The sequence below is a fragment of the Ochotona princeps genome, chromosome 7 (assembly GCF_030435755.1).
Source record: "Ochotona princeps isolate mOchPri1 chromosome 7, mOchPri1.hap1, whole genome shotgun sequence".
NCBI classification, from domain to species: domain Eukaryota; kingdom Metazoa; phylum Chordata; class Mammalia; order Lagomorpha; family Ochotonidae; genus Ochotona; species Ochotona princeps.
The window spans coordinates 48,000,606-48,028,081 of record NC_080838.1 but is presented as its reverse complement, the minus strand read 5'-3'; the positions used below and the strand labels follow the sequence as shown (position 1 = coordinate 48,028,081).

At 40.0% G+C, this 27,476-nt stretch overlaps 1 protein-coding gene across 1 annotated transcript; it reads left to right on the top strand.

The window, feature by feature from the left end:
* Positions 1-2,035: 2,035 nt before the first annotated feature.
* Positions 2,036-22,216, top strand: C7H4orf17 (chromosome 7 C4orf17 homolog). The gene is made up of 9 exons (XM_012929557.2): positions 2,036-2,145; positions 3,425-3,644; positions 6,186-6,398; positions 7,122-7,186; positions 10,565-10,708; positions 14,165-14,246; positions 18,497-18,686; positions 19,697-19,740; positions 21,877-22,216. The coding sequence occupies exons 2-9, from the start codon at positions 3,518-3,520 to the stop codon at positions 22,062-22,064; spliced, it is 1,053 nt and encodes a 350-aa protein (XP_012785011.2). The 5' UTR covers positions 2,036-2,145; positions 3,425-3,517; the 3' UTR covers positions 22,065-22,216.
* The last annotated feature ends 5,260 nt before the right edge of the window (positions 22,217-27,476 follow it).

Below are 27,476 nucleotides of genomic sequence, written 5' to 3'. Positions count from 1 at the left end.
GTGGAATATCCTACTTACCATTCCCCAAACAGTGTTTTAGGAATCACTAATTGCCATTCATAAATCTGCACACATGTTCCAAGAAATCCCCCTCACATCAAAGTCAGTAAGGATACCTGGCTGCCCTGAGGGCTACAGTCCCTTAGTTTTGACAGAAATAAGATTATTCCCAGACAAGACATGGGTATCATTTCTCTTTATAATGAGACAAAATGGGACCCTGTGGGTCTTCATAAAGGGAATATGGCAGAAACATAGCTACACGGCCAGGCAGATGTTTACTTTTAGTTGCGGTCTCTAAGGAAAGCCATAGAGATGTAGATGGTGCTGATGTCAGAGCTTCTGGTACACAGTGTTGTTTCCAACTCAGTATGCATTTGCTCCCCTATGTCTCTGAAATTTATTTACTTATTCCTTTATTTACTTTTTAGAAGGCAGAAGGGGAAAATAAACTCACATCCAGCAGTTCACTCCTCAAATAGCAGGAACTGAGCCAGGCTGCAACCAGGAGCCTGGAACTTGACCCAGGTCTTTCACTTGGGCAGCAGGACACAGTTACTTTGGCCGTCAGCACCAGCTCTCTGGCCTGGGTGAAGATTAGCAGAAAGGTGGAATTGGAGGGAGTGCCAGCACCCAAACTCAGGCATTCCAACATGGGGTGCGGGCCTGCAAAGTGACATCATAAGCACTGCGCCGAAACCCTTCTCCAACCCCCACTTTAGCAGGGGATGAGAGTGTTAGGAAGTTACATTTTCTGCTCTTGTGGCTAGTACTGCAAAATGCAACTGAAAAGTATTATCTAGGACTCATGCAAAGATCCTTACACAGGGAGAACTAGCTGGTATGTGCCCTTGTCTGCCAGTAGCTCCTTAGTTGTCCTCTTGTTCCCTGCTTTTCAGATGACTGAAATTTCAGAAACCATTTGAGCAACAGATAACTTCAAAAACTGAAGCTAAATATTAAGGAAGGTAAATAATCACAACCGAAATCCATAGACTTCCAAACCAGTAATGGCTGTTGAACTCCTTTAGGTGAAGGGGAAATATATGTATATTTTGATTAAAGCACCACATCCGGTCTCTGATATTAGCTGTGTTAAAAAAAATATCCAAAGTATAGAATGAAAATCTCTAAATGCCAAAAGGACATTGGAAAATCAATGAAATTCCCTAGAAAATATAGTAAAGCCGAGAGGTGTATGTCATAAAGGAGTCACAGGCACACGGAGGTTGTCAGGTGGAATCTGCGCAGTGCTAGCCAGATAAACAGACTTGGGCTTCATCCTTGCATTATATTCAACTTGTGTTTCACTCTCAGAAATTACCTATGCTGCTTCCAGACACTGCTACTCATAAATCCACAATCATGTGTATTCTGAAAATAAAAGTAGCGGTAAGCACCATGCCTTTCTGTGCACCTTATTTTCTATCATCTTTACTTAATATTTCAACATTTTTTTAAAGGCTATTTTAACAAATCACCGGTTTGGACATCTTGATGACCAAAACGATGTGTTTCATCCACAAAGATTGGGAAAACTTTAAAATCATTCATACTTCATCACGGTCCCCCCGCCCTTTGTTTCATATATTCAGTTTGAAGAGTACAATACTTCCTAACCCATCCTTCCTCCCTTTCATCCATTCTCTCTCCTCCTTCCTTTCTTCCTTTTAATTTTTACAATGTTTTCAATTCACTTTATACTCACAAAATTAGCCCTACACTAAATAAAGATAACAAATAATAACTAGAAAAGTCTCTGCTTCCCAGGATTATAGACAAAGGGTTATTAACAAGCAGGGGTTGATTACATCACATGGTGTTTCTGAACCTCCAGTGTGGGAACACTATCACTATGATCTGTAATTCTTTTTGTTTTCTCTCCCATTTTTCTCTTGTATTTGATATAGTACTTTTCTATGTCCAAATTTGGGGAAAGCCATTTTCTGCCACATGGCTTTGTTGGGTTGTGGGTAACTGGGGATCTGAGAGAAACGATGGCTGAAGAGGTTCTGGAACTCAGATCTCTCTAAAGGAATGTTGCCATGTTGCTAAGTTATGTAGGGCATCTTAACCAGGGAGCCCCATAGGCACCATGGAGTGAGAGTGGGAGGAACTGGAAGGAGAAGCTGCATTCTTTTGGAGGTATTAGACATTAGGCTGTGTCTCAATTTAAAATTCCACAGGTAACTACAAGGGTTTAGGGAAACCAACAAAACTTCAGTCTGGGCTGTTTAAGGCTGGAGGGCTATCTACAGCTTTGAGTTCCTATCAATCAGGAAATGCTTTGTATGCTCAGATATCCTTTTTAATTCATCATTATGATAATTTTGGGTATTGTTTAGTGATTTTTAAATGCATCTTCTTTTTGAGACAAAGCTAACTAAGCCTTCTTTAAGGACATATGACATTGTCTTTTACAGAAATAACCTAATTTTGATAAATCATATGAGTAACATATACTGAGAATTTGGTAGAAAAATATTGATTCTGTGAAAAACATTTCCGTTCGATTAGCAAATATTTAATGAGCATACACTTTGTGGCAGACCGTTTTCCAAATACTGGGACAACAGAGATATACACACACACAACTTGTAGATTATTGAGAGAAAAATAAATGTTAAAAATGTCAGGGAGATGAAGATAGCATGAGAAGGGAAAGGGGCGGGAGAGCAATGAAGGCTGAGCTGGCGGTGGAGATTTCTTTGGACAGAAGGGCAGGAAGCCTTTGGGGGAAACGGTCCACGAAGGAAGGGAGAAGCCAGGGAAGGTCTGAGTGAGGTGCATTCCAGGCTGGGGCGTCTGCCACATCAGTGTTATCTTCCATGTCCTGGGCCTATGACTCTGTAGGTGTCTAATAAATGCTAGCTGAATGATTGAAAGAACACTGAGTTTTATAAGCAATGACATGGCAAAGATCCTCTAGTGTTTATAGTGTAGCTGCAATAACAGTCTTTGGACTATTTTCCTCCTTCAGGTTTTACCATACTTTCAGGAGACAAAACAAATTTAAAATGCTGGTTTTTAAAGGACAACATGAACAGGCCTCATTTAGTATATAGTGTATTCATGGGTATTGTGTTTTTAAATCATCTGAAAATTAGCTATATCAAAATTGATACTATGTAATTTTTTGGTTGGTAAACCAACAAAGTGACCTTAAATGCCATAAAAAATATGTGCTTTGATTTTTTTCATGCATAAGATTTCTCTGAAGATAAACTTTATATTCCACATATATAAAATGTTGTTTTCAATATTGACTAGAATTTGATTTGAAAGCAAAATAGCCTCACATTGCTTCAATATGAGCAAAAAGTCAGTGCAAAAAAAAAAAAAAGAAAGAAAATGGAGAAATGTTTGGTGATTAAGAAAACATTGGGAGCCTCTTGTCAGAAAAGCTTTCATTCTGTGATTGCAGGGTCTTAGCACAGCTGGATGTGAGGCCAGTCACGTTAGGCCCCATAAATTTTTCTGTCAACGGTGCAGAGGGGAAAATCAACAAGCTAGCAGCATGAATTTCAAACCCCCAACATCTGCTCTTCAGTTTGAGAGCAAAGGCAGCCGCATTACAGCCAGAAATGGAAGTTGTTTTCTGGTCAGGAACACACCTCACCCGAGGAGAGTGTGTCACATCAAAGGTAAGGGGACATAAGATCCCAGGAAGTATGTTGTCTGTGTATGGACTATGTGATGATTCTGGTGGGTAAACACAGAGCTGCCATTCAAGATGTTTATCACAGGTGAGGCATAGGCATTGACAATTGGAACCAGGTATGGCCACAGCAAGAGCCTGACTACTTACCCCCAAGACTGCTTGATTGCTAGGGCAGAGTGGTAGGCATCCTGCATGTAATTACCCCAGGCATTCCAATGGAAGTGGCTGGATCTCAAATGGAAAACCAGAAGCTCAGGTGTACATTCAGGAATCATCAATACAGATGTAATACTTAGAGGGGTGGATATTGATCATCTCTTTATTCATTCATTCCTTTATTTATTCATTAATTCAATGAATATATATCTGGAGTGAAAATACAGAGAAGAGCCTGGTCTCAGACATGGACTGCCTAGGAACAGATGCTTTATGAATAACTGTGTAAGAATGCCTACACTGCGCTACATGCACAGACAACGGACACGAAGGAACAGCCAGGCTCCCACAGCCTAGAGCATCTGGAGACTGAGCCTGCTATGGCACATGTGAGGAGAAGAGAAGGGATATTTGGAACTAGGGAGGAAGTGGATCAGGGGCGAGACTTAGAGAGGTTTGTATATGACACTAAGGAAATTATATTTTTTTCAGTCAAGAAATATCTATATTCATGCTCTTTATTTCTCTGAGCTTTCTCTCTCTCACCCTCTCTCAAGATTTATTTGAAAGAGCTGAAGAGAAAGAATGGTAGAGGGAAAGGGAAGAGAAGGAGGGATCTCCCAAAAATGGCGACAACAAACAGCTGGGATTGGGCCAATCTGAAGCCTGGAGCCAGAAACTCCATCCTGGTCTCCCACATGGATGGCCAACTGCTATCATCTACTACCTTCACATGGTATCAGCAGGAAGCTGGCTGAAAAGCAGAGCAGCTGGCTGGACCATAACGGGTGCCAACATTATAAGCAGTGGCCTAACTGCACCACAACACTGGCCCCTGAGCTACTCTTTAACCCACTGCATCCTGCCTTTTTACCATGCTCCCACATAAACTATCTTGATAAAGTTCCCTAGCCTTCATTTTACAAACCCAATGAGCATTATCAGTAAGCACAGTCACCGTTATAAGTAACAGAATGATAAATCAAACTGGTTAGTATAACAGAGATGGGCTATTGCTTTTGCTAACCTGGAGATGCAGCATCAAGATGGGCTTTAGGCCTGAGTTGATTGGATAGCTCATTGGTGCCACAGACACTTTTTAAAAAAATTTACTTTGTGTTTTTCTTCCATCCTGTCATCTACAATATCTGACTGGCCTGAGTCTAACCTAGTGGTTATGGCTGCATCAGTTCTCAGCTTCATTTTCATAGGGCACACAGGCTGCTTTCTCAGCAGATACTGGCAATGCTCTCCCCACATTTGATCAGTTTTATGTAACGGACTAAATACAAACTTTAGGCTTGGTTCTGTTATTCACTCATTCAAAAAATAATCACAAAGCATCCAACTTCTGTCCAGTGCACTTCTGAGAACTGAGAATACAACAGGAAGCAAAACAGAAAACCAAGTCCCTTAACTTCAGCAGCTCATACCATAGTGCAGCTCAGACATGCGACACAGATACATCATAAGTGACAAAGCTGTGAAAAAGAAGAGTACATCGGGGGATAGAGGGAAGGAGTACATGTCAGACAGGGTTGCCAGCAAAGACCTTGTAATATTATCTGAGCAGACATGTAAGAAGTGGGTTGGGAGGACCAGCAGTACTACAGGGAGTTTGGGCAGAATGAGCAGCTATGAAAAACTGTCCAGGAATTTGTATGCCCGCTCCTTAGAAGACAAAGCAACCACCTCTTAGTACCTTACACAATCCACTGAGCCACAGAGACCAATGCCCTGCTCAGCCCCATTTTCTAAGCTGTCCAATTCCACATGATTTAGGATTAGCATTATTATTAAAGATTATCTGGCTATAATTTAACATTTGAACCAAATGCTATATCTGAATCCAAATCACCTAGCTGTTGTAATGGAGTGAATGAATCCAGAAGTCATACATAAAGAAGAAACTCTATCCAGTTCTCCTTCCTCCTTTCCCTATGATCCTGCTGGATCCATTGCTTAGCCCTCAATCCAATTGCTTTTAACCTTCTTTCAGCACATAAATGAATTCTAGATGCTCTCCACAGGTGAAAGTTAATGTCACTGAACAGGGCTGGTACAACCCCCTTTGTCATTAGTCAGACATGGAAAGCAAAGAATCTGGGATAAAAGCAGGTCTAATCTGCTGGACGTCCAGATGGTGGCTAACGATGTGGGCTTCTCAGTGGTGACCAGATGGCAGGAAGCAGGTGTGCAAACAAAACTGGCTATACTGATTTTCAAAGAATGACCTTTGAACCATGATTTACACAGTTTGAAATCCAACATTTTACATCTATTTCACAATTTTGATTGAGCAATTCCTGATCTTTCAAAGAAAACCTGCCAAAAATCTAATTCTGATTGTTTTTTTCATCCTACTGAGGTTTGAATAATATTCCAATCTGTACTGTCAATGACGACGAGATTGCACTCAGAACGCTGTGGGGTGTTGGTCAGTTTAATCACACAGAGAAGGAAGAGAAACCAGTTTCCAAGTGCGGTGACCCACCACCCAGCACCACAGTGCCGCACAGCCCGGGCAGAGGAGTGTCACCCGCCCCAAACTGGGTCAAAGTACCCCCAAGGCCCCATTCTGGTGAGTCCCTCTGCACTGATGAAATGTTTCAATGTTTCCTTGGGCCTTTTGCCAATAAATGGAGAAAGTGGGATCTGCATGACTGTTAAAAAGTAGCAGTGATTTTAAAGTAATCATACAATGTTCTTGCTGGAAGAGAGAATCATCTGCTAGTTCACTTCTTAAAAACTGGGCTAAGCCAAACCAAATTTAGTGTCCTGGAACTCCTTCTGGGTCTTGTATGTGGCTGGTAGGACCTAAGTATTTGAACCATCATCTGCTGCTTTCTAGTGTGAATTAGCAAGTTTGATTGCAAATAAAGAAGCCAAGACCCGAATCAGAACCTTGAATATGTGATGAATCCAAAGCAGCAACCAAACTCTTGATTTAAATACCAGTCCCTAGATTGTCTTATAATTAGAGGAAGTAGCAGTTATAGACAAGAAAACAGAAAAAAAAACCAATATTAGACAGAAATTTGTTAAAGTAAATTTTAACCAAATTAATAAAGCATTGTACATCAACAATTTGGGCATAGAATTGATTTTTAATATCAACACACTTTAATTACATTGTTATAATTAAATTCTGTCTATAAGTTTCCTAATATTTTTAAGTAGACTCCTGAATTTTCCTTAATTTAAATTTATGGGGAATCTGATTTGTTCAGCAACTGACATATACATCACATGCTGGGAATTTTTTAGTTTAATTTAAATATATTTTCTTTCAATTTCCTTTCAGAGCCCATTAGGAAAATCAAAGAGTGCTTCAAAACTTCCAGTGAAAATCCTTTAGTAATTAAACAGGTAAAAACTCCTTTTGTTTCCAGCTATATATTTAGTTTGATTTCCATCATTTCCTCATTTTTTTCCATCATTTTTCATCATTTCCTCTCTTTTTGTTCACACAGCTTTCTGAAGTCACCATATTTTATAGCTCTATTTAAGTATCAATAATGAGATATAAGATCACATAGTAAACAAGCACAATTTGATGTGTTTTGGGAAATATGCACACACACCTGTTAAACCACCTTGAGATCAAAGGGATGCACACACCTGTCACCTCGAAGTTCCTTTATGACCCTTACCTTCCAAGTAGCTAACATTTATCTGTATCCTATCAGTAAAGATTGCTATGGAATACTCTGCTTTTATATAAATGAAATCATATATATGGTTGAGCTTAGCATGATGATTTTAAGGTTCATCCTTGTTGTTTTGTATCTCAATAAATAGCTCATTCCTTGCTGAATAGCATTCAATTATGTTGTGTGGTATTTAATTGTATGGCATTCCCACACTTTACCAATTCACCTATTGAGTTGCTTCTGATTTTGGACAAAGCCAATTAAATATTGGTGTACCAGTTTTTGTGTTTGAAGTTTTAAGAAACTGCCGATTTACTTACCAAGTGTTTATTTATACCGTGTGAAATTGCCACTGGCGGTATATAATCATATGTATTTCCTTTGACAGCCTCCCGAAACTTGGCAAAAAAAGTTTTTTTTAGTTTTAACCATCCTAATAGGAACACAGTGGTATCTTACTGTGATTTTTGAATTGGCAAACCAATATGGGACACTGATTTTGCAGGAAATAAACTACTTAATTGGTTTGCCATTATAGCTGCCCTTTACACTAACTTTTAAAAACTGGGTTTGCTGGACTCTCCTGCCGTAAAAGTTCATATTTTCTAGATAGAAATTTTTTGTCACATGTGTATTTTGAAAATATGGCCTTTTAACCTGAGGCTTATTTTTAAATTTTATTTATTTATTTACTTTTCTTTTTTTGTAACCATTGGGGGAGCAGGGAGGCAGAGCTCTTCCATCTACTGGTTCAATCTCCAAATGGCTGAAAAGGCTGTGGCTGGGCCAGGCCAAAGCCTAGAACTCTACCCAAGTCTCCCATGGTTGTGGAGCCCATGCACTTGGGCCATCCTCTGCTGCTTTCCCAGAACATGAGCAATGAGCTGGAGCAGAGCACCTGAACAAGTGCCCATATGGGATGATGGCATTGTCGGCAGCAGCTTTACGTCCTGTGCCACAATGTCAGCCTCAGATCCAAACTTTTATCTTTTTTATATTAATTTCAAATCCAGCTGATGTTTATCATACCTTAATGATATGTGCAATGTTGAATAGATGTGATGATAGCACACATTCTTGCTTTGTATTCGACCATAGATGGGATGTATTCAGACCTTCTTCATTACGGCTAACATAAACTTACATTATTCACAGGTGCTTTCTCTTTATGTTTGAGGAACTTTTATTCCTAATGTGCTGAAAGTATTACCTAGAAATGGGAAGGTGAATTTTTTTTTCCTGCCTTTATGGTTTCTTAATGTGTGAATTACATTGACTAACTTTGAATTTTTGATAAAAATCCCACTTGATCATGATGGGTTATTTTTATATACCAAATTTCATAAAATGTTGAGCATCTTCTGTTATGTTCCTGAGGAATATTTGTCACTTTCTTATCATGTCTTTTTCTGATTACGTACCAATCTAATGCTGCTTTTACAGAAGGAATTATTGTTGTTATGGAAGATTTCATTTAGAATTAATATTTCTTTCTTACAAGCTTAGAATTGTTCAGTGAAGCCATCCTTGAACTGGACCTTTCTTTAGGTTAATGTTAGAAACAACAGTGTTCCTTTTCCTAAATGTGTGCTACTCAGGTTTTATTCTTTAGTGGACTTCAGTAGTTTATTTTTCCAAGGAATTTTCCATTCATCTAGTTGCTGAATTTAGTGAAATGAAGTTGTTCACAACTTTCTTTTCGTATGATTTTATAATCTTCAGGGATGTACCTTCTCTTATTCCTGAAATTGGTAATTCCCAATATTATTTTTTTCCTGATATGTCCAGCTAGAAGTTCATGAGTTTTACTGATTTCCTTAAAGAACTGACATTTCATTTCATTGATTATTTCTAACATCATTGATTATTTCCATCACTTTGTTGACTTGGGCTTGTACATAGAGAAGTTTAGGTCATCGTTTTGAGATAATTTCTTTTCTAATGTAAGTGAGAGAAGGAGAGAGAAAGAAATCTTGCATTGCTGGTTCACTCCCTAGTTGTCTGCAATGGCCAGAGCTGAGCCAATCCAAAGCTAGGAGCCAGGTTTTTTCCAGGTCTCTCAGACTATAGCTCTTCAAAAACTGTTTCACTTCTAGGTCCTCTTCATCTTGAGGATGTGGTCCTTATTTGGGCTGCATGGTTTGACTCCTGTCCATCAGGGCCCTTAAAGATCTGTCACAAAGCTATCACTCTATGAGATCAAATGGTTTCATAGGGTAAAAATAGCTACTGCACTGGATATATGTGTCTTACCTCCCCTTCACCTAATGTTTTATTCATGCTTGTTCTTTTATTTTAAAAAAGACATTCAGGTATGTTCAGTGGAAAGTTTGGACAAAAATGTGTTTCCTATCCACCCCCATTCCTCCCTCTCGCTCCCCGCTGGAAAAAAAAAAAGCTAAGTCTTCATAATCAATGTTTAAAGGAAGAAATACAGCTTTATTTTCATTATATGTCCAACTCTAGAGGTCTGGCAATGAGCATGATCACAGCCCTAGGTGTTGACTTTTTTCCTGAGTGACTTTATGTATTGATCGAACCGGTTGTTAAGAAGCTTTCCTGGATCAGGCGCACATGCCTGAGGCCTCTATAAATCTCCTCCTGGATTCAAAGATCCCACAAACCTTTATTGCTTTATAAATTGTGAACAGAGTATTTACACTCAAACTAGCTTTCCTATGTCCTGTTAGCAGAGGAAGGGGGAAGCAGTTTGCACCCTGCAATGGTTTCAAAGCATAAAACCTCTTAGCTGTCGTTTCCTACCCATTTAAATCTTTCCAATTCACTGGCAGATCTCATCTGTCACAGGATGGCTGTTATGTGGAATTGCAATATAAATAAAAGTTACACATTACACACCTAAAAAGCATTATCTTGGTGCTTAAACAAGGGTCTTTAAGTGACTTTACTAAAAGTTAGCATAAACATTATTTGTTGTCTCCAACTATAAATACGGGTTAGAGATTGACAAAACAACATCTTTTTACTTTCACTTGTCTTCTTATTAACTACAATATTTCCCATTTTCTTGCACTTCATTTTCATACAAATATAAGTGGATATAAATGCATAGCTTTTTGTTATTTTGATTTAGGAAGAAATTAAGGTCACAAAGCCACCATCACCCCCAAAGACAAGCTCTGCTGCTGGCTCGTGTTCTTCTGAAGTGATGGCTGCCAAGGCGGAAGTCAAAGAGAGCACTGTGCGCATACCTAACTATCTGGATCAGGAAATCAAAGTAAGAGGCAATTAATCCATACTTGGGAACAGCATGAAGCTATAGATCTGCAGTTGAACTTTGGGGATTCCTAAAAGGGGTAGTCTTTCCTTGAAGCCCACTCCTGGGAGTCAGGTAGACACACCATCCATAGTCACTGGTCTCTACTCAGGCATAGGATTCATTTACTTTTTAATATTTTTTTATTGCATTTGAAACACAGTTAAAGAGAGAGATCCACAGAGAGAGAACACTCCATTTGCTGACTCATCTTTCATGATGGGTGGGAAAGGCTAGGCCAAGAATTTAACCTCGCTCTCCCACATGAGTGTGGGAGCCCAGGGACTGGGCCACTTCCCACTGCCTTCCTAGCGATGTCAGCAGAGAGCAGAATCAGAAGTGTAACAGCTGGGACTCTAACTTGCATCCATATAGGATGCTGGCATCACAGGCAGCCACTTAACCAGCTACACTGTCACAATGCCAGTCCTCAAATATGAGATTCTGCCTAGCTCTGGGCCTTGCTATGTAGAGACTGGCCACAGGTTCCTATGCAATGACATGGCACATACCTCATTTCTTGCCCCCAAGTGGACAATTACTCTTGTGTTGTGCTGCTGCAAGATTAGGGTGAAGAATCTCATAGCTCCAACATCCCAGTGCTAAATCACATCTGGAGCCTGTAGCCTACCAGGACCAGTGCAGAAGCCTACAGCCTACCAGGACCAGTGCAGTACAGCATGGGAGTGGTTCCAAAGGCCATGCTGCTGAGGATCTGACACTGTCATCAGTTATAGATGATGCAGGCCAGTTACAAGTTTGATCAACTAAGGACATGTCTTTCCATGAGCCTCTATCTGCAGGTACTGGGCTGAGAACAAGGACCGTTAGGGTCTGCAGTGTTAGATTTCACCAAGCTGAGTTCTAAGACATAGTTCTGTGTTCAGCTTGATCTCTCTAGCATCTGACTACCGACTTCTCTTTAGAAAACATGAAGTGGGGGGCCAGTGTTGTGGTGCATAAGTGTGCCAGTGTTGTGGGGCCTAAGCTGATGCTTGTAATGCTGGCATATCATACTGGAGAGCTGGCTCAAGTCCTGGCTATTCTGCTTCCAATGCAGCTTCTTGTTAAAATACCTGGGAAAGGAGCAGATGGTGGCTCAAGTATTCGGGCCTCCGACACCCCTGTTGGGGACCTGGATGGAGTTCCAAGTTCCTGGCTTCAGCTTGGTCCAGACCTAGCCATTGTAGCCATTTTAGAAGTGAATCAGCAAATAAAAGATCTGTTTTTCACTCTCTCTCCCTGTTCCTCCCCTCACTCTATCATTCTTTCAAATTAAAAAAAAAATCTTTAAGGAAAAAATGTATAAGCCATAAGACATGGAGTGACATTTTAAAGTACTGAACAGGAAAAAAAAAACCTGTCACTTTATATTTGATTTTTTAAAAACTTTATCTTATTTGAAAGGCAGAGACACAGAGAGACAGAAAAGATCTTCTATTGGCTGCTTGTATGCCAGCGGTTTAACTTCTGTTTTGTTCTCCAGAGCCATTCTTTTTTTTTTTTTTTTTAAGATTTTATTATTATTGGAAAGCCGGATATACAGAGAGGAGGAGAGACAGAGAAGAAGATCTTCAATCCGATGATTCACTCCCCAAGTGAGCCGCAACGGGCCGGTGCGCGCCGATCCAAAGCCAGGAACCTGGAACCTCTTCCAGGTCTCCCACGCGGGTGCAGGGTCCCAAAGCTTTGGGCCGTCCTCAACTGCTTTCCCAGGCCACAAGCAGGGAGCTGGATGGGAAGTGGAGCTGCCGGGATTAGTACCGGCGCCCATATGGGATCCCGGGGCGTTCAAGGCGAGGACTTTAGCCGCTAGGCCACGCCGCCGGGCCCTCCAGAGCCATTCTTTACAGAGTTTTGGAGTCATGAATTCTGCCAGATCTGACCTCGTGACTTGAAAGGGAAAAGGCCTTTTAAGACAGTACTGATCCATGTTCTTTGCTACAACTTACAAACTGAGGGTGGACCCTTAGTCTGGACTCCTAGTCTGGTACGTCCAGTGAGGGAGGAGCTTCCCCTTAGCGTGAGCAGATGCAAAGTTCCATTTCACAGTCTGATTAAGGAAGTAACACATTTATGGAAATCTCTACTCTTATCCTTAGAGCTCAGGCTTGTTATTCTAGAACAATGTCAATCCAGGAGACTGCAGTGGATACAGTTCTATGTCATGAAATACACTCAGAACTGAAGTTGTGATATTAAGATCAAGTTTAACTTTATATGTTTAAATTCATATTTAATATTGCTATATCATACCAAATATTGTACAAAAGTAGTGAATTTTTCAATGCTCGAATTTCATATTTATATCTTCAGTAATCCAGATCAATGTCTGATACAAATATTTCTAGAGTTAATAATAATTTAAGAATTCAGGCAGAGCCTAGAAGGATGGATATTGCAGTGTTAAGATTTTTGCACACCTGATCGAGGCAATGGAGGATAAAGAGAAATGAAGGGATTTGAGAAATGTTGAGAAAGTAGAATTTAATGACTTGTTTGCCACAATATGGTAGAAAAGGAGAGTGGAACTGCCCTGGTGGGATCCCAGGGTCTTATTGGGACAATTCATGTGTGTTATACTACACACTGATACATGGGAACCAGTAGAACAGCAAGTTTGGAGTGGGTTTTAGGGAAAGAAACATGGGTTTTGTATAGATTGTATCTAAAGTACCCTTGTATAGTCTATGTAAGTGGATGCATCTAGTAGGCAGAGTACATGGGACTCAAGTAGAGATAGGAAATCCAGGGCGGTCTCAGTTACAACAGCAGACACAAATTAAAGTGCAAACTGGAAAATGCATAGTAAGTCCTTACTTAATAATCCCCTGTATTTTTATTTGCTCTTAAGACCATTTTAACAAAATTATTACTTGACATTTCTGCACTATTGCTTACACTTCAGCCTATAGTCTAGATTTAAAAAGAAAATTCTCAAGGAAGGGTTCTGAATGACTAAAGGCAATTATCTTCCTGTCCCTCTAAGCTATGCACTGTGCTGAAGGAACTGATGTGCAATGACAAATTCGGTTCTGATCTCTCCCTCTCCCCTGTGGATAAGGAGCAGTGCTGGTGAGACTGGTTCCCTGATGCCCAGATACCTACTAGAACCCAATGGTGCAATGGGAAAGGATTGATTCCCCCAAAGAAGTGAAATGCTGCTGCCAGCAGATGTTGGTATTGAACAGACAAAACAAGAGACACACACTGTGTTGCCTAAGCTAAACTATTAAATGTAATGGGAATGATTTACCAAAACTTTATAGTGCACTACTTGAAATCTGGATTCCAGGCTGAAAACCTAATTGACTTAATTGTGCATCATGTACAGTAATGTGAGGGAAGAGAAGATTCTGGAGATGGTAAAGGAAATCATTTACTTGCTCATTATGAAACTCTAATCTTCCCTGTCAGATCCTGGCAAAGCTCTGTGACATTTTACATACTGATTCTCTGGCAGAAGTTCTACAGTGGCTGCTTCATGCAACTACAAAAGGTAAGATTAAGATGAGCATCTACAAACATTGAACACAGTCTGTTGTCAGAAACTGGAAAGATGACTTTTTCCACCTGGGATTTTCAAAGATAATGCTGCAATAGTCCCAGTGTTACGGCATCTGAATCATCACCACCCTGTATATCCACCTGCATGGACACCTAGACACTCATGAGCTCCAACTTCAGCACGCTTCACACTGAGCTCATCTGAGTGGTACAGAACACTTTGCTTCTCCACAGTCCATACACTTGGGCTCTTCCTGAGCACATGCTCTGCCCTGATGTGAGCCCCAAACACAGAATCTTTCCTTTGGTGTGTATGGCAGCAGCCTAGCCTTCCAAATTTCACACTTTAACAGTTCTGGCCATCCCTTCTCCAATCCCTTCCCCCGCCCCCAGCAGCTCAGACATCTCCCAGCCTTCTATGGGTCCTTTGTATCCTGTTTCATGAAAACACAAGTCATTCTCAAGCAAGAAATGTCAGAGTAGCTACTCTCAAACCAACCTGGTCATCAGATGAAGGCAAACTTGGAGGGAGGGCATGAGAAGCTGCATATTTTTAAGATATTTATTTATTTGGAAGGCAGGAAGAGAGAGAAGAGAGACAAGTCAGAGCAGAGCCAGGGTCCTGCAACTCCATTGGGGTTTTCTACATGCGTGGCAGAGGCTCGGGCATATGGGCCATCTTCTGCTTGTTTTCCAGGCGCATTAGCAGAGAGCTGGACCAGAAACAGAGCAGCTGGGACTCGTATCAGAGCTCATAAAGGATGCTTGTTGTGCCACAAAACTGGCCCCAGAATTTGCATTTTTTTCTTTATATATATAAATATAATTTTTTTTATTGCATTTCATTTTATAACATCGTTTCATAGGCTCTGATGTTCCCCCATCCCCTCTCCGTGCCCCCCCCATGGTGGATTGCTCCACCTTGTTGCAGTATTACGGTTCAAATCCAGTCTTGTTTCTTCCATCGCAACCATGTACCATGCATAGAGTCCAGCATCTTATTGTCCAGCTCAATTCAGCAGTTTCCTGGGGAGACCAACTCTGGTCTGAAGGCATAGCTGGCAGAATATTGTTCCAACGAATTGAAAGCCATAACTTAACATCAACAACCGTTTCCAACATTATGGGGTTAATTAACATTGTATTGAGTGACTGATATGTTAGACAATGTTCTTAACCACATCCTATGACTACTTCATTAACATTTCAATTATAGTTTGTATACAATTGGCTTCTAACTTAAAATGGCTATAGGAACCATTATGCTAAGGGAAATGAGCCAATCCCAAAAGGTTAAATACCACGTTTGCCTTAATTTAAGATGAAATTATGTCAATCCGGAAAATAGTACCTGTATATTGTAATATTATTTCAACCTCAAACAGCCTGTATCTAATGCAATAGGATAATGTGATGTAATCTATGAATCAACAATCAATGTGAGTCAGACTGCTTATGATCTACATCAAAGAACTGTAAAACCTGATTTACTTTTAATACCCTATTATTCTGTAATGGGGAGGGAGAGCAGAGAAATCTCACATCACCCTAGAATGTGTGAGGAAGACGGGAAGTATAACCTATCAGGATCATAAATGGTAATTCATAGACAACAGACTTGAATCAGCATTAGACAATAGTAAAACTACAAAGGCATATGGGGGGGAATCAGGAGCGATCCTGACCACCTCTTAACAGGAGGTCATATGCATGGAGTGCGGGGGTGAGGGGGGAGACCCCAGAGTGGAGCAGGGGGACAGGAGGAGGCTTGTATCCCAACCCTGAAGACTCCAATATCCTCACCAAGGACTATCAGTAGGAGCACCAAGGACTACATCCCAACTGCCAAGGAGACCACGGGGAATTGGAGTGCTTTCGGAGGCCGAGAACTCTGAGGTTACCCACCCCCATTTGGATCTACCACATGGGATGGAAGAAGTCCAAACCCTGCCTTGCAGGATCCAAGGTCATCAGAACCACACCAGGAGACCTGAGCGGTCTGCAGAAACAGAAGAACAGTAAACTTCCTTCGGGACTAGGAAGGGGAGCTTTCTCTGGCCCTTGCCTGGTTCCGACTTTGGGTCCCCACCCTCTCTCGCAATGACCATCAGGATCGCTCCAGAAACCCCTCAAAACAAACAAAGAAACAAACAAAAAATCTAGAATAGACAGAGAACAACAAGGAACCCAGACAGGAAACGGTCAGCGGGGATGCACTTATACCTCACTGGGTGGGACACCAAGATTAGTTACTCCTCACTAGGGTATTGAAGATTTCTCTGCACACCCCTCCTAAAACTGTTCATCTAAACTGTTGACATATGTCTTGTTAGAGTTATAGAGTTAGACTACCCGAAAAACAGCCAGGTTCAGCAAAATCATGCTTCAACGCTATAAACTGCTAAATACTAAAATTAAAATAGACATGAGACAGCTGAATAGTAATCTATAGCCATTTTAAGGTGTATAGAACCCGGTTGTACATAAACTAATAATTGAAATGTCAATGAAGAAGTCACAGGATGTGATTCAGAACTTGCATTCTTTTTTTTTTTTCTTTTAACATATTGGTTACTCAATACCATGTCAATTAATTCTATAACGTTATAAATTGTTACTGATATTATGTCGGGCTTTTAATTGATCGGGATGATACTCTGCCGGCTTTACCTTCAGACCAGAGATGGTCTCCCCAGCAAACCGTTGAACTTATCTGGACAGTAAGATGCTGGACTTTATGAAAAGAAAGAATGAAAGAATCTCAACTGAATTTGAACTGTGGTAATGCAACAAGGTGGAGGAATCCACCATGGGGTGAGAGGTTAAGGAGTGGTGGGGGGAATCCCAGTGCCTATAAAACTGTGTCACATAATGCAATGTAATCAATAAAAAAATGGCTATAGGATACTATTCAGCTGTCTCATGTCTATTTTCATTTTAGTATTTAGCAGTTTGTGTTGAAGCATAATTTTTACTGAACTTGGCAGATTTTAGGAGTCTAAACTAGCTTATAGCTTTAACAAGGCATATGACACCAGTTGAGGCATATAGAATACTGTTGGGAGGGATGTGCAGAGAAATCCTCCATACCCTAGTTAGGAGTAATTTATTTTCGTGTCCTACCTAGTAAGGTATGTGTGAGTCCCCACTGATCGTTTCCTGTCTAGTTCTAAGCTTTCCTTGTTGTTCTCTGTCTATTCTAATTTTTTGTTGTTGTTTTGTTTTGTTTTGGTGGAGGCTCCGGGGTGACCCTGATGGTCATTGCAAGAGAGGGTGGGGATCCAGTGTTGGAACTAAGTAAGGACCAGAGAAAGCTCCTCTCCCTAGTCTTGAACGGAGTTTATTGTTCTGTTTCTGTAGCCCACTCAGGGCTCCTGGCTGTTGTTCCAGTGACACTGGGCTCTGCGAGGAGGGATTTGGACTTCTTCCATCCCATGTGGGAGATTCAAATGGGAGTGGATGACCTCAGAGTACTTAGCCTCCGAAGGCACTCCACAGAATTTGCATTTTTTAATAAGTTCTTAGGGGATACTGATATTGCTGATATTGGAGGGGCACTCCAATAACCACTGCATTAATTAGTATTAGGAAAGACCAGTGCATTAGGGAAAATATTAATGTTTTTAAAGTGAGAAACACTTTGAAACAGCACCTTACCCTAGAAATTTAAGGTGAGTTTTCAGGCAATGAAGACTATTTGGAAGACAAATACTGTTTCTGTTTCCTTTTTAAAAGGATGGGACATTTAATACATCATACAAAAATAAATGCTTATTGGGAGAAAAGAATAGAGATAACAATGACAAGCAAAAACAAGAATGAATAATTTTATATAATCTTTCTAGATATGCTTATAACCACTTATGTAACTGTTGTATTTTAACAGGTCCCACTATACTTATTACATTTGTATAGAAAGTCTTATGTTATATAACTACCGTTATGTTTTTGGCAGTAGCCTGTGGGGTAGCTTTTATACTCATTATTTTAGAAAATTACATTGCCATTTATGGACAGGTACTAAAGTGAGTTACCTACTAAGAACCCTGTAAAGGACCATTGGTAAACAGAAACCAGGTTGAAGGGAACCAACTTTAACCTGGAACCTACACACACAAGGGTACCTATCCACAAAGAGAGACCTCCTCCCTCTCTCACTTTGGGGTATTCCCATGTTTCCAGCTGAACTGATGAAGACAGTTCCATGCCCCCTTTTACTTCCTTCTCTTCTCTTTAAATTAGAAAAAGAGTGGGTCTCAGCTGTGATTCATTCTGAGCTGGCTGAGGTAAACCTGTTGCCCCACCTAAGAAGAAATACCAAGGTGGAAGCAGCCGCAGAGACTGGAAGGTCAAAGATGGTTAAATCACCCCCAAATTCACCTGCAAAACCCAAAGTGCTGACCAAACCTAGAGAAGGACATCAGCCAACCAGGTAAATTAGATGCAAGGCCATCCACGAGGATTGGGTATGTAACAAACTTTGAATCTGTTTTCTCTCTCAGAAAGCAAAGCATGCCAAATTATTAACTTTCCTTTTTATTCATTAAAAACCTGTAATGGGTATTTGTCTTGTTCTATTGTCAGAAATGTACTATGATGACTATTTTCAATCTCACTGTTCAGAGCATTTTTGTAGGGGCTATGACTGCCAACTGCTTTCAGGGAGATTCTCATTCTACTATGGACACTGCATTCCTAGGGAGCTACCTGGAAAGCTAACAAAATACATGTTTTCCTTTTCTTCTTCTTTTTAAACTAGCACTATATAACTAACAACAGAAGCAAAAAAAAAAGGAACTCTAAAATGTACTTTATAATTATTTTCAAATTTGTTCATACCATACTGTTATCATTTTCTATACAAAGTAATGCAAGATGCAGATCACTGCTTCACTTAATTTTCTCTTGCATATTTCTAGTGGTTCCTAGAGAAAAAAGACTAAGAGAATTGGAAACTATGTCAGGGACATTTGTCTTAAACCTTGTAATTTCAATAACAGAAGATGAATAAGATATTTATTATGTACATATAACATGGTGAAAGAATGTGTGACAGGGTATTATTACATGGAGAGAGAATCTTGAGTTTTGAAACTGAAAATTAAGTAACACAGAGAGAAAATAGTCACAAAACATGTCACTTTGGAAAGCATTAAGACAGAAGAATTTTGAAGTACAATTTCTCTCTACATCAGTTTCCATAAAAGTAGAAACTGGGGGAATAGTAAGGGTCATTCTACCTTAGTAACTAATGCATGATATATTAATGATAATCAAAGTAAAAAGATGTTGTATTGGGAAAAGAACCGAATACTACTTGCACTAATAAACAGAAGCTGGGTAGCACATTTAAGATACGTATTACACTGAGATTTCTGATATAATCTCAATTTCTGTATAATCTACAAAATCACTTCTGAAATTCATTTTTCTTCAATTTAGAGTGTCAAGTCAAGGATCTGAAGGAAATAAGGAAATATCAAAAGGTTAAGTATAGTTTGTGATAATTACTGAGTTGATATAAGGAAATCAGTAAGTACTAATTATTTATAAGTCTAAATGTTAAGGATCTATCGTTTTAAAGAAAAAAAAAGTAAAATATAATAATAATGTTTTCCAGATCAATTCTTAAGGGGCAGTGTCTATTGAATTTATTAGAGACAAATTTGAGTTAAATTTGCATTGTTTTGAAAGGCAAAGTATCTCATCACTAAGCAGCTTCTTCTCCCCAAAAGGGGGAGATAGAATCTCCCATCCACTGGTCCACTCCCCAGATGCCTGCTGTGGCTGGGCTGAGCCAAAGCCAAGAACTGAGAAATCAATTCAGGTCAACCTTGTGGATAGCAGGAACCCAACTAGTTGAGCAATCATTACGGCCACCCAGAGCCAGCATTAACAGGGAGCTAAAATCAGGAGCTAAAGCTGAGAATCAAACCCATGTTTCTCCAATATGGGACACAGAGTCTCAACTACTAGGTTAAATAAATATCTACTTCAACAAGCATAATAACAAATAACAAATAACAAGCCATAACTATAGAAGAACAGCTATGAAGTATAAGCCTCAAAAATCAGTGTCTTTCAGGAAAGAGCTGGCGTGGATTGGCTCATGCCTCGCTGGGTGGGACACAAAGATTAGTTACTCCTCACCATGGTGTTGAGGATTTTCCTGCACACCCCCTCCCCCCCAAAAAATGTGTTCTGCACCTTAAATGTCTACAAATATCTTGTTAGAGTTACGAGCCAGTCTAGATTATCCTGAAATCTGCCAAGATCAGCAAAAGTATACTTCAACACAACAAATGGCTAAATACTAAAATGAAATAGACACGAGACAGCTGAATGGTACCTTATAGCCATTTTAAGGTATATAGCAGCCGGTCCTGAATATAAACTAAAATTGAAATGTCAATGAGCTAATCATAGGTTGCGGTTAGGACTTGCTTTTTTTTTTTTTTTTTAACATACTGGTTACTCAAAACCATGTCAATTCCATAATGTTGCAAATTGCTGTTGATGTTATACTGGGACTCTTAATTGACTGGGATGATATTCTACCAGCTCTAACTTCGGACCAGAAATGGTCTCCCCAAGAAACTGTTCAACCCATCTGGACAATAAGTAGCTGGACTCTATGCTTGGTATATGTTTGCAAGGAAAGAATCTTGACTGAATTTGAACTGTAATACTGCATCAAGGTGGAGGAATCCACTGGGGGGGAGGGGAGGGGAGGGGTGGGGGGATTCCCAGAGCCTATGAAACTGTCACATAATGCAAAATAATTAATAAAAAAAAATCAGTGTCTTTATTCCCAACAAGGCCTTCTCACAGTAGGCATTTTATAGCTATCACCTAGAGTTCCTTGCAGTCACTCTATATCCCAGCAGGTTTCATTACGGTTGGCCAAACCCTAAGAAGGTTCTTTATGCTAACAGTCAATAAGTGAAGTATGGAAATTAGGAAGTACTCATTGGCTCTAATTCTAAACACCATCTATTGTGTCTGGCTTCTCCTATCTATTTCCTCACTGTAAAACTAAAACACTCAAGACAGTAATGGTCTCTATTATTTAACTTTATGTCTACCAGTAGGTTCCTCTTGTATTTTACTCTGATATGTGGACTTGTGTGTGTGTATGTACAAATCTTCTAAATTATACCCCTCTTTCTATATTAATACTCAGCATCTCCCTAAATCCCTACTCCTGCTTGAGTTTGGTCATGTAGATGTTACAAAAGTCATATAAGTACACTAACTTGTTTTAATATGCTTATCTATTGTTTTATTTGTGATGAACATAGATCTCTTTGCTCTCACTGGTCTCATTCTTGCCTACCACCCTTTCTTATCATCCTCTCTAAATCATCACTACCAAAATCATACTTGCTTCTAAAAGAATATGCTTTGCATGTTATGGAATCAATCTCTCATTAAAAAAAAGGAAGGTGACAATAGATTCTTTCAGGAATTTGGAGTGTTACCTATACATGCATATACACATATTATACATATGTAATATCTCATACAATGTACATATGTAGTATCTCATTTACTATAATATATGACAGAAGTTATATTCAATGTTTCAATTACTATTTCATTTACATTTTTTCCAAATTCAGGGTCTGAGCAAAAGTCCCAGATATTTCTAACAAGAAGCAAGATGAAAATACCGGTTTCTGAATATTTCAGCAAGCCCACATCTCCTCCCAGGCCAAATACTCAGGACAGTGGATCAGCAAAATCAGGATCAGCAAGGAGTATACAACAAGGACACAATTTATATCCCCAAAGAGCCTTTTACCCTTGAATATACAACAGTGTAACTTCTACACCATGAAAATCCTTTCTTAAGGAACTTAACATTGTTACAAAATCATTTTTAAAAAAATGAAGTGGTTCTCTTTATGGAGGTAAATCCCAAAACACCTGTATATAATAAATAAATTTTAATGGAGATAATTTTTCCTTACAGTTAATTTTAATACCACATGTGAAAGAAATGTTTTTTTCTATACTTCTGTCCTTGCACTATTATTAGTACATAGTTTGGGGTTCTGATACTAGAAAAAGCATACATAACCATAATTTTTATTTTATTATATATATACACGTATATATATATACACGTACACACATATAAATAGCACATGTTTAATATTCCATTAAGTATTGTTAACAAATAGCAAGTAGAAAAGAACTATCATCATAAAGAATAGAATACTAAGCAAACAAAAAATCAGAAAAAGCATGCTGTTCCTTAGCTTTATGAACCAAAGCTATAACTTCTAAAATATTCTTGGGCCAATGCTTTTATTCTTTTAGAATGTGGCATGAGTGTGTCTACAAATTAACCAACCATTGACTTAGGAAGTTTGTATGAATACTTATAAGAGAAACAGGTGAATATTTATCTGAAATGTTTAAGACTAAAAGTTTATTTTAATTTTTCTGACATTCTGAATATTTGCATACATAAAATAAGGCATCTTGGGGATGGGACCCAAATCTAAACAGAAACTTCAATTATGTTTCACATATGCCTTAAACATATACCTTGAAAATTATGTGATACATTCTGGACAAAATTGTTAATAGAACAAATTCTGAATGACCACAAAGCAAAAATGCCACTGACTCAGTCACCCATGTAGACAGTCTGAAGTTGTGTGACCTTACATGCTGGGCCAGAGTGAAGCCTGGAACCTAGAATCCCATTTGGGTCTCCCACATGATTGGCAAGGGTCCAAGCATTTCAGCCATCATCTACTACTTCCCCAGGCGCATCAGGAGGGAGCTGGTTCACAAGTGGAGCATCCAGGACCACACATGGCTTTTTAAAATGCTTCTTCCAGTGTAATTTTCCTGTTTAACAATGTTCTTTCCCTAGCTGTAGGCAACTGCCTTGGCTGACTTGTACCTAGCAAATGTTACACTGTTAGGAGAAAAGCTGGCTGGCATTCTGGACCTGGTTAATGCCAACCCCCTGTTAACTTTACCAGTGTGCCAGCATCGCTGCCTATTCTTTAATTTTAATGACCTGGGGGGACAGAGAGATGGAGTACCTGCTCTGCCAGTGCTGGCACATGCCATTCAAGGTCACCTCACAACTACTGCAGGGGGCCGTGCAATAGGGGATGGAGCCACTGAGGGATTGACATGTATAAAGACTCCTGGGGGCTTGCATGGACTGAGTCATTGCACTCACAGGTGATCAAAGGGACTGAGATAGCTGGATCAGAATAGGGTAGCTGGAGGGCCCCTGTGGGTTCAGTCCAATGTACCAGCCCACATTATATACTATGTCCGGTCTGTATGTGGGCTGCTTTATTACCCTCAGATTTTTGGAGCAGGGAAGCTCAACCAGCATGATAAATTTCTCAGGCATGTATATATCTGTGTGGGGGAACATATATCTACGTCCACCTGTATGCACATCTGGGGACTGAACCAGTGGATGGAAGATCTCTCTGTCACTTTCTTTCACTAATAATCTTATTTTTTAAAAAATATTTATTTATTTATTCAATCAGAAATATATACAGAGAGGAGGAGAGACTCAGAGGAGGATCTTCCATCTGTTGATTCACTCCCCAAGCGGCTGCAATGGCCAGAGCTGAGCCTATCTGAAGCCAGGAGCCAGGAGTTTCTTCTGGATTTCCCACATGGGTGCAAGGTCCAAAGGTTTTGGGACATCATCTACTGCTTTCCCCGGCCACAAGCAGGGAGCTGGATGGGAAGTGGAGCATCCGGGAATATGAACTGTTGTCAATATGGGATCCTGGCACATGCAAGGTGAGGACTTAAGCCACTAGGCCACTGCACTGGGCCCATTTTTTTAAATGTATCTGCAAATGAGCTAGGAAAACACAAAAGCATCTATATGCAAATTGAGATCTAAGTTTGACTACCAGACTTTTGTTGTGATTAATCCTCATCACCTTTTCCCTTTTTTCCTTTCCTATCCCATTCTCCTGTTGTTTGTACATACTCTCTAGGCACTATGCAGAGTTCATGTCCTTTATCTGTATCATTTCAAGGACTCTCCATCTATGCAGTGAAACATCACTACATCACTTCACCTTGTGATCATCAGTAATTTATGGGTTTCATCATTGTTCACTCACCTCCTAAAAGACATTTCTTCTTTTTCTTTTAAAAGACTTATGTATTTTTATTGGAAAGTCAGATATACAGAGAGGAGGAAAGACAGAGAGAAAGATCTTCCGTCCGATGATTCACTCCCCAAGCGGCCACAATGGTCAGTGCTGAGCCAATCCGAACTCAGGAGTCAGGAGCTCTTCCAGGTCTCCCACGCAGGTGCAGGGTCCCAAAGCTTTGGGCCATCCTTGACTGCTTTCCCAGGCCAAAAGCAGGGAGCTGGATGGGAGGCAGGGCTGCCGGAATTAGAACCGGTGCCCATATGGGATCCCGGGGCTTTCAAGGCAAGGATCTTAACCACTATGTTATCGCACCAGGCCCAAGACATTTCTTCTTAAGAATTGCTTTCTTTGGGCCTGGTGGCGTGGCCTAGTGGCTAAGGTCCTCGCCTTGAATGTACTGGGATCCCATATGGTCGCTGGCTCTAATCCCGGCAGCTCCACTTCCTCTCTATCTCTCCTCCTCTCTGTATATCTGACTTTGTAATAAAAACAAAATTAATCTTTTTAAAAAAAAAGAATTGCTTTCTTTTTTTTTTCTGTTGCTGTTCTGAGTATTTTTCAAATTCTACAGATATACAGACTGAAGAATACTCCTTTCTTTAAAAATAAGTTTGCTTTATGAAGACCAGAAGTTTATTGAAAAAAATTAAATGAGAAGAAATTCCATTATTTCAGTAGACATATGTCCTTTTGATGCATTTACTTGAGTAATGTATTTACCAGCACATGTGACTTTAATACTTCCTAGAATTTTAACTCATATCTAAATGATGCTGACAGAAAGACATACCAAAGTGAGAAAAAAACCTAGTAATTTTTTAAAAACCAATAGTTTAAATATTTAAGAAATTAGCTATTTGAACAGAGGTTGTCCTCTTCTTGCCACCAACAGCCTAGATGTGGACTTGGAGTAGGAAGCATCATGTCTTACTTAGAAATAGGGCTTTGTAGATAACATGATGTCACGATGGATGATGGAGGAACTGTCCTCCAATGTTCATTTAAGAAAAGGAGAATCTGGACACAGACACAGATACTGAAGACACAGAATAGATGAACACTGGTGACGAAGACAATGACAACATGCAACTGTAAGCATAAGCAATGCAACACCAGGGCGTGGCAACGACTACACAGCTAGGAGCAGGCTAGCAGGGATGCTTCCTTAATGGGTTCCTGCTTTTACTTTAAAGACTTCCGTTAAAAAGATTTCTTTAAAGTGAGAGAGAGGGAGAGCCAGGAAGAGGTAATTAGAGAGAGATGGAGAGACAGAGAAGGAAGAAAGAAAATCTTTGTACACACTGGTTCATTCTGCAAATGGCTGCAATAGCTAGATGTAGGCAGGTCCCAAGCCAGGAGCCAGCAGCTTCTTCTGGACCTCACAAATGGATACAGGGGTCCAATTACTTGGCTGTATTCTACTGCATTCCAATGTCCATTGGATCAAAAGTGGAGCAGCTGGGACTCCAACTAACACTTGTACAGGATGCTAGCACCACAGGCAGAAGCTTAGCTTGTTATGCCACTGCACTGGGCCCTCATTTCTGGTTTTCAAGCCTCTGGAACTAAATTAATTTTTGTTGCTTTAAGTCACTGAGTCTGTAGTGATTTGTTACAGAATCAATAGAAACTAATCCAGGGCCATTTATAATTAGTAAATATTAAAATATTCAATGTTTGTAATAATTTTTCTTCATCTTCCTGATTAAGCACTGGCCCTTTCCATAAAAAATAAAAGGCATAATATTCCCTGCCAGTAAATCACATTTACTCAGAAATATCTGAACCTCTGACATATATATATGAGATATAAACTCAGTTGTTTCAATATTGTTAAGGCTTGTTTTTATTTACATATCTTTCATTAAAATGGGTAACTGTAATAGATTACTAAGAATAATACAACAAAAAATAAAAGACAATGAACAGCAATACTGAAATCAATATTCTTTCTACTCAGTGTAGAAATATAACTTACATACTGTGAGTTTTACACTTTCTAAAATGACAATTTTTGTACATTAAGAATAGAGACTTCCATTATTCAAACTACTACTGCTGTTGTGACAGAGAACAAGTACTTCATCCGACAGGTCACTTCTGTAACTTATGTTTAGAAACTGAAACAGAAACCCCACCCTTAAAAGAATTTATTTTTTTGAAATCCAGAGTTACAGAGATATGGGGGAAGAGACACTGTAAAGGCCAGTTCTCGGCCAGGCTAAAGTCAGGAGTCAGAAGCTTCATCTGGGTCTTCCATGTGGGTGGCAGGAACCCAAATTTTTCAGGGGTTTATCCTGCCAGCAGGCCTCCGAGACCCCCGGGGGGAGGTGAGGTGAGATGAAAGTGTTCTCCATCACAAAAACCTTCCAGACCCGGATGGAGGAGGGTGAGGTGAAAGTGTTCTCCATCACAAGAACCTCCGGAGACAGTCTGATGGAGCATGTCTGTTTATTGTAAAGTGAGCACGACTCACACAGACTGGGAAGGGGAAGGCAGAGGGCATTCCCAAACAATCCTCCCACCCAACAAGGACACTGTAACTGGCTAGAAGCCATGTCTATCTGGACTCTACAACCAAGTCACAAGTCATGTTCCCCATGCATGGAGGGAAGCTGTGCCTTCAGGTCACAGGCAGGTAGGCCCTGAGTCACACACAGCACATAGGCTAGAAGCTATGCCTCAGGTCACAGTCACCACAAGTGGCTGGCAAGTAGGCTGTGGGTTGCATCCGACTTCTAAGAGTTGCTCATCGAGGAAGTCCCAGTACAGTTCAGCCAAGGACAGAGAAGAGAGATTGGGGTGCAGCCCACTGCTCTCACTGCATGCCCAGCAATTAGGTCAGGTTGAGGGCTCAGTTAGCTGAAACCATTGTCAGGGGGTTGCCCCAGGGACTTAGTGTGCCTTGTACCTATGACCTGCTACATAGGCAAAGCAGGCAGAGATCCAGTGGCAATCTCCCACTCAAATACATATTGTTTTTCCCAGGCCATTAGCAGGGAGCTAGATCAGACATGAGTTAGGACATAAACCAGCAGTGTCACAGAAAGCAGCTTGCC

What these genes read in the sequence shown, in the direction of transcription:
- C7H4orf17 (XM_012929557.2), top strand. Translation starts at nt 3,518, where the DNA reads ATGAATTTCAAACCCCCAACATCTGCTCTTCAGTTTGAGAGCAAAGGC. An exon ending in GAGAGTGTGTCACATCAAAG is followed by an intron (nt 3,645 to 6,185) that starts GTAAGGGGACAT and finishes CATCCTACTGAG; the next exon opens with GTTTGAATAATATTCCAATC. An exon ending in AAATAAGGAAATATCAAAAG is followed by an intron (nt 19,741 to 21,876) that starts GTTAAGTATAGT and finishes TTCCAAATTCAG; the next exon opens with GGTCTGAGCAAAAGTCCCAG.